We start from the raw sequence: 8,049 nt of genomic DNA, 5'->3' as shown, positions 1-8,049 counted from the left end.
TTTATATCACTTACTATGTGTATAGCAAAAATTTGTTGCCATTGACTTGATTCCAACACACAGTGACCCTACAGGACAGAGCGGAACGGCCCACCATAGGGCTTCCAAAGCTGTCATCTTTATAGAAGCAGATCAACACATCTTTTTCCCATGGAGTAGTTGTGAGTTCGAACCACTGACCAAATGTTTAACCACTGCCACCAGGGCTTCTTGTGTAAACACTCCTTAAATGTCAGCTTAGTTTTGGTGACTTAATTTTCATGTTAGCACTTTACAGACCTAATTGCTATTAATTCTTACCTCAATTTTCTGAGGTAGAAACATTATAGTCTCCCACTAGACAGGCAGGGACACTGAGCTTGCGGTAAAGAGACTTGCTCAAGATGATAAGTTTTGGAGTGAGGGCATGGGTGGTTCAGTGGGAGAATTCTTGCCTTTCCTGCAGGAGACTGGAGCTTGACTCCTGGCAAATGTACCTCATGTGCAGCCACCATAATCCATCAGTGGAGACTTGGGTGTTGTTATGATGCTGAATAGGTTCAGTGGAGCTTCCAGACTAAGATGGACTAGGAAGAAAGGATTGGTGACCTACTTCCAAAAATCAGCCAACGAAAATCCTGTGGATCTCAACAGTTTGATTTATAATTGATAATGAGGATGATGCAGGACTGGGCAGTGTTTTGTTCAGTTGTCCATGTGGTTGCCAAGAGTCAGGGGTCGAATTAAATGGCAGCTAACACAAGTTTTGGAGTAGGGGCACAAACCCAGGCCATTTGAACTATAAATTCATTTTCTTAGATTGCATGTGTGTATTCCACATGCACACACACACACACAGACCCCACCTATAACATTTCACCCCAATAGAGCAAGCAGTCTGTCCTAGTAGTGAAATATACTCTTCCCATGGGAGCTCTGGTAGCCTAGTGCTTAAGGCATTTGACTGCTAACCAGAAGTCTGGCAGTTCAAATTCACCAGCCACTCCTCAGAAGGAAGATTGGGCAATATACTTTCACAGTGAAATCACCTTGGAAACCCAAGGAGGGGTCGTTATGAGTCGGATCCGACTCTATGGTAGTGAGTTTGTGTTTTTTTGGGGGGGTGAGTGGGTGGGGCACCTTAGTCTTCAAAGGGGAGCTCTGGTGGCATAGTGCCTAAGGCATTTGACTGTTAACCAGAAGGCTGGAGGTTCAAATCCACCAGCCACTCCTTAGAAGGAAGGTTGGGCAATCTACTTCCATAGTGATAATGCCTCAGAAACCCAAGGAGAGGTTGCTATGAGTGGGATCCAACTCGACCGCGTTAGTTTAGTTTGGGGTTTATAGGTTGTTTTGTATTAGACTGTAAACATAACAAAGAGGATGCTGTTTTTCGTTTTGTTTTCTTCACTTACTTCCATCTTTTCCTTTTTGGGGGGTGGGGAGGATTTTTTATTTTAAGAGTTTGTTTTACATTCAACATTACATGTACATTTAGTTTCACTTCCCATTTATCATGCCCAACCCTAACCCAGTCCCCTCCCCTCTCTGCCCAGTAACCCTGCCCCTGTGGCCCTCATAGTTATGCACTCCTGTCTCTCCTGTATTACTTCAATGTGAATGTTGCCCCTCTGATGCCCCTTGGTCTATTGCTCCAAGGGATGTATTTCCTTTTTAAAATAATTCTTCTCTCCAAAATATTGTTTTACTCCTAACTTGCTATTTCCCCTTTCTCGCTGTTTTCAGAATCTTTTTAAAATTGTTGTCCAGCAAATAATTTTTATTTCTCTATTTTGTTATTGCTGTTGAGGGCTGTAGGTTTTTTTTTTTTTTTTTTAATAATAATAATAACAAAAATACAGGTTTCCTCTTCCTTGCAGTCAGAGAGGTATATTCCATTCTAAGAAAATTATACTTAAAATTTTCAGTATATCTTCCTGGGCTATAGGATAGAAAGTAGTATATGTTTACAGTGGTTTAAAAAAAAAAAAAAAAAAAGAGAGAGAGAGAAAGAGAGAGATTTATTATCTTAAGACTATTATTGGAATCTCATAACAGTAAGAGGGTGTGGATGATATGTGGGATCTGGAAGGACACTCAATCAGCATTTGAATCTTAGTTAGGACCCCTGGTGACATAGTGGTTAAATGCTTGGCTATTAACTGAAAAGTCAGTGGTTTGAGCCCACCAGTCATTCTGTGGCAGAAAGATGTGGCAGTCTGCTTCCATAAGGATTCCAAACAAACAAACAAAAAAAACCCACCACCATCAAGTTGGATTCCAATTCATAATGATCCTATAGGTTAGAGTAGAACTGCCCCATAGGGTTTCCAAGGCTGTAACTCTTTATGGAAGCAGACTGCCTCATCTTTCTTCTACAGAGTGGCTGGTGGGTTTGAACCACTGATGAGTGCAACATTGACTCATCAGAGCTCCACCATAAAGATTACAGCTTTGGAAATCCTATGGGGCAGTTCTGTTGTCTTCTGTAGGGTCACTATGAGTCAGAATTGACTCAATGGCAATGGGTTGAGTTTTAGTTAACTTGTTTTATTTAGCTAAACAATCAGGTTAAGAGACACAACAGTTCTCCTTTAGTGCAATCAGCTAATATTTATCATGTGCCTAAGATATTCAACATTCTAGTAAGTGCTGGGGAGGATATAAAAGACACTGTATCAAAATATTTCTCCTCTGTTAGAAAGGCAGGAAGCCCAGAGATCAGTTAAAAATGTTTTCACCCAACTTATGTGTAGTATTGTGGGTAAGGCACTTGACTGCTAACCAGAAGGCTGGCGGTTCAAACCCACCAGCCACTCCTCGGAAGGAAGATGGGGCAATCTACTTCTGTAGTGATACTGCCTCAGAAGGAGGTGTTGCTATGAGTTGGGTCTGACTTGATAGCACATAACAACAACAACATGTCTTCCATAATTTCCCTAAATAAGAATATCCAATTGTAATTGTTCAGTTAGGCGATTCACTTATTTTTAGATAGAAAAAGGTTAGGGAGTCTGACAAAATGTGGCTCAATTTTAAGATGGGAGGACCTTAGAAGAACCCAGGCTATGGAAATGTGTGGGGGTGAAACTGGCTTTCCACCAGGATGTCCCTCATTCAAGTGTGATGGCAAAACACCAAGTTGCAGTAATTGACAATGTTGTTGTTGTTGTTGTTTGCCATCGAGTCGGCCCCGACTCATAGCGACCCCTCCTTGGGTTTCCGAGGCAGTATCACTACGGAAGTAGGATTGCCCAACCTTCCTTCCGAGGAGTGGCTAGTGGGTTTGAACCGCCAGCCTTCTGGTTAGCAGTCAAGTGCCTTAGGCAGACTATTATTCCACCTATTCCTTGACTGTTCTTGGTTTTGAAGATCAGGGAATCCAGAAATGCACTTTCTCTACTTTTTAAATGGTAATTACCTTTGCCCAGGGGCAGCACTTAAGGGAAAATGAAACGTGAAATAAGGAGTATTTCTAAAGAGCAGGAATGGAAGTGCTTTGAGAAAGAACAGCACAAACCCATTTCATTTCAGAAACTCAGAAGGAAATGAAATCAAATTAATTTGTGGGCTGTCTTGTTCTTCTAATGCAGTTTCAAGTTGGGGGTGGGGTGTGGGGGGAGCAAGCATGCCCAATGATTAAACTCTGGAAATGGGTACATTTCCTTCAAAGCCTTGGGTCACAGAATGAAAATGTTAAACAAATATCTGAAAAGATGGGAAGTTAGGCCTATTGAGGCTACATGTTTTCATCCAGAAATCTTTTCCCAAAATGGGTACGGAAAGTAGGGGCCAGTTAGTGATGGAAATGGTTGGATTGATCCAATTTGCAAAAGCTCTGAAATAGTGCTTGCCTTTAATTTGATTGAGAGAATGTGATTTATTAATAGTACAGCAAATGGTATGGAGACAGCCTTTCATTTTCAAATATGCGCTGCTGTGGTTTCACAGCACATAAACATTTATGGCTGGACGTAAAAGATCACGGTGCCTGAGTACTGAAGTCACCATTGCTGAACAATGTGGTGGTGCCCTGAATAGGCACGACCCAATGCACTAAAGGTATCACTATGTTTCATGCATTTATTGTAATAACACATTCATAGTAGAATGTAGATTAAGGAACTGGAGGGATATGCCAAGATCCTGTAAAGTCAGACTTAGTTAAGTCTTAAGTTGTCTTGCTCTTGCCCCAGGTCTCTTCTCACTTCCTGTAGGTCTTTGCTCAAATGTCACCTTCTCAATAAGTTCAGCCCAGACCATTCCTATTTAACACTGCAATCCATGGGTCACACTGTAACACTCATCCATATATAAATGTGGTTCCGTTTTACCAGGTTCCTTTTTCTTTCTTTTTCTATTATTCAATAGCACTTTGACCTCTAATGTATTCTAAAAATACCAAACCAGTTGCTGCCGGGTTGACTCCAAAGCATGATGTTGCCATCTATGGTAGAGTAGAAATGTGCTCCGTAGGCTGTTCAATGGGTGCAATCTTTTCAGAAGTAGATCACCAGCCCTTTCTCCCAAGGTGTCTCTGGGTGGATTCAAACCACCAAGCTTTTGGTTGTTGTTGTTGTTGTTATGTGCTGTTGAGTCGGACTCAACTCATAGTGACCCCTCCTTGGGTTTCCAAGGCAGTATCACTATGGAAGTAAATTGCCCAACCTTCCTTCCAAGGAGTGGCTGGTGAGTTTGAACCACCAGCCTTCTGGTTAGCAGTCAAGTGCCTTAGGCACTATGCTACCAGAGTTGGTTAGTAGTGTTTTAACTCTTTGCCCCACCCAGTGATTTCTCTAATATGTTGTTGTTAGTTGCCATTAAGTCCATTTGTTTATTAGGATTATTGTTTATGATAGGCACCCCACTGCTAGAAAGTAATTTCCATGAGGACAAGAATCTTTTTTTCTCTTTTGTTCACTAATATATGCCCAAGTCCCAGAATAGTGGCTGGCACAAAGTAGAATGTTTGATAAAATATTTGTTTAATGAATGGATATCTATTTAGAAAGGAATAAGATTAAAGAGTAATTTTTTCTTTCTTTTGAATGTGATTGGCTCTTGAAAACAAAAACTGCTGCCCCTTCTCACTTGCCTTTGTGCCAAATATTTTGATTATGTGTGATATTTGAGTCACTGTCTTCCACCAATTCAAAATAGTAATGATTCCATAGTTTATAAAGTTTTTATTTTGAATAGCTAACGAAGAAGTGTAATAGGTTAATGCAGAAGTTCCAGGTACTAATTACTGATTTAAGGAGCACAGTGGTTAAAGCGCTTGGCTGCTAACTGAAAGGTTGGCAGTTCGAATCTCCCTGCCACTCCATGGGAGAAAGCTGTGGCAGTTTGCGTCCATAAATATTTCAGCCTTGGAAACTCTATGGGGGCAGTTCTACTTTGTCCTACAGGGTTGCTATACATAAGAATCTATTTAATGGCAATGCATTTCAGTGGCACAATGGTTAATCGCTCAGCTGCTAACTAAAAGGTTGGTGGTTCAAACCCACCAAGTGGCTCCACAGGAGACAAGCCCTGTTAATCTGTCCCTGTAAAGGTTACAGCCTAGGAAACCCTATGGGCTAGTTCTACTCTGTCTCATGTGGTCCCTATGAATTGGAATGGATTCAATGGCCCATAATAATAACAATCACTGATTTTGATTTAGCAATTGTTCTGACCCTTCAAAGCAGAACTTTCAATCCCAGTGGACTGGAGGCAGCAGAATGCTTGTGATTATGTTTGCTTTTACAAGTTTAACTCTAATCATCAGAGCAGGAACAGAGTGTACCAACTCATCTTTTCTAAATTATTTGCAGCCAATCTCTCCTTTTCAAAGCACAAGAGTGCTTCTGACCTAGTTAAATTCCTGCCATTCTGAGCATGCTTAATAAAAAGACGCTTTCTTTTTTTTCCCCTTGTCTCCACTCCAACACTCACTTGTTGCCCAGTAACCAGGAAGATTGATCCTTCCTTTCCATGGACCACTTGCCGGTAAATGTGGTCAAGAATTAAGAGCTCACTCCAGCAGTTCTGAAGCAGCTTCATTTGGTCATCAACCTGTAAAAGAAACAGAAAAATGACACTGTTACTCACTGACTTTTTGTTTTTGTATAATTTTCTACCTAAAAGAACTAATCGTAAGCAAGGAAGTCTCCACCAATGGCCACCGAAGCCCTGATGCTCAGTCTTTACATCACTACTCCTGAAAATCATTATTTTCATTTGGACACGTACTTTTCAGGCCACATATAAATACTTAAGGTAAGTACTTATAATCAATGAGCTGCTAGGAAAAGGCACTCCATTAGATTGGTCTATCTAACATTAATAGGGCTATTAGAGTTTGCTTGTGGGCGATGTGGGTGCCTCTGACTGTCCTCAGAAGACCACAAACAGCCTGTGTTTATGTATCTAGAGGTTAATACAGTGAACACAAATTGTAAGTAGATATTAGCAAGCCACCAAGCTGAGAAAATTTACATAAAAGAAGATTAGAATGACAGCCCAAATGACTTTCCGAGATACAGGCACACGGGCACTGTTTGTCACCAGTGTTAATTCAAAGTCTAAACTACACTAGACTGAACAATCAGTAAATACCGTCTTGATGCTAGCTTGCATTTGCTTTATGATTTGGACCATTTTCCTACCAATTCTCTAAGCTCCAGTTTCCTTATCAGAAAAATGAGCCTGGAATGGTGACTTCATCACAGGGTAGCTGTGAGGATTAAAATGAAAAGTGTTGTGTCATAGTGTGAATCTTATGCAGTTCACCATCTTGTCCTCTAAAAGGCTTTGTTCTTCAATAGCAAAAAACACATCAATCTCATGTATACTCCACATACCCATGGTCCAAATATAGGGAATATATAGATTCATTTCTATAGCTACCTATAAACATTTACTCTTTGATTTGTAATGTAAACCAGGCAAAAACCTTGGTGTAGCCAAATATGGTGGTCATGTCTGTGCATATACTATGCATTTCTAAAAATAACACCTGACATTCGTATGGTGTTTAATAGTTTAAGAAAGTTTGCGTATTATTTTATATTTGATTCACAGAACATGCCTTTGTGGTTAGCAGAACTAGAACAATTATTTCCAACTTATAGATGAGACAATGGGGTTCAGAGGTTAAGTGGTATGCCTAAAGGGTTCCCATTTTCTCTTAGGCGCTAGGCAATCTCCAAATTATTTCAAGAAGTACTAGAATTCTCCAAACCAAATTAATTTAACTCACTTTAACAAATTAATGTTTAAGATGCCATTTGATGAGACTTTGGATGGTTGGATGATTCTATGTAAAGAAGTATCTCCTCTTAGAAGTTGCCATTAATACCCACCCACTGCCATTGGGTCAAATCTGACTCTTAGCAACCCCCATTGTTTTTCCAAGGCTGTACATCTTTACAGAAGTAGACTGCCTCATCCTCCTGCAGAGCAGCTGGTGGGTTTGAACCACTGACCTTCTGGTTAGCAGTCAGATGCCTTACTCACTACACCACCAGAGCTCCTTTGCCATTGATACATTGGTAATGAAAAGAGCTTGAGGCTTTATTTCCATGTGTCCCAGCCATAGTAACTGTCTCAGCCATAGTAACTGTGTCAAGAAAGACTTGAACCTAGAGTTAAGAATATAAGGCACATCTACTTCACTTTTTAGCTGTGAGAACTTGGCCAAGGCATGTGTTCTGGTTATCTAGTGCTGCTCTGACAAGAATATACCATAAATGGGATGGTTTGAACAAACAGGAGTTTATTCTCTTACAGTTTGGGATGCTAGAAGTCCAAGTTCAAAGTGCCAGGCTCTAGGGGCTGGGTGAAAGCCCCTCAACCTTGGGCTTCAGCTGTGCTTCTTGCTCTTGGCCCATCTCATCACTCAGGCAGCTACTAGCTGCTAAGGCTAACAAGCCCAAGGTTTACAAATAAAATGGCACACTCCTGATGTTACCAAGCCATGTGGCAGGCTATAAATTCAAGTCCATTGAAAGTCCCAAGGTTGGTAGAGCATGGCAGGCTGCTGAACAGTAACGTGGCTACATGCAGGGTTCAAGCATCTCATAAACT

The 8,049-nt window shown here is 40.8% G+C and overlaps 1 protein-coding gene across 1 annotated transcript in view; it reads right to left on the bottom strand.

Moving 5' to 3' along the window:
* Window positions 1–8,049, bottom strand: part of NR5A2 (nuclear receptor subfamily 5 group A member 2) — a 207,977-nt gene that overhangs the window by 93,332 nt on the left and 106,596 nt on the right. The window contains exon 6 of the mRNA XM_007941092.2: window positions 5,917–6,036. Within this exon, the coding sequence (XP_007939283.1) occupies window positions 5,917–6,036 (120 nt within the window). The remainder of the gene's footprint in view (window positions 1–5,916; window positions 6,037–8,049) is intronic.

This window comes from Orycteropus afer, unplaced genomic scaffold (assembly GCF_000298275.1).
Source record: "Orycteropus afer afer isolate SDZICR_OR568_19922 unplaced genomic scaffold, OryAfe1.0 scaffold00075, whole genome shotgun sequence".
Lineage (NCBI taxonomy): Eukaryota > Metazoa > Chordata > Mammalia > Tubulidentata > Orycteropodidae > Orycteropus > Orycteropus afer.
This window is presented reverse-complemented; position numbering and strand designations above follow the sequence as displayed.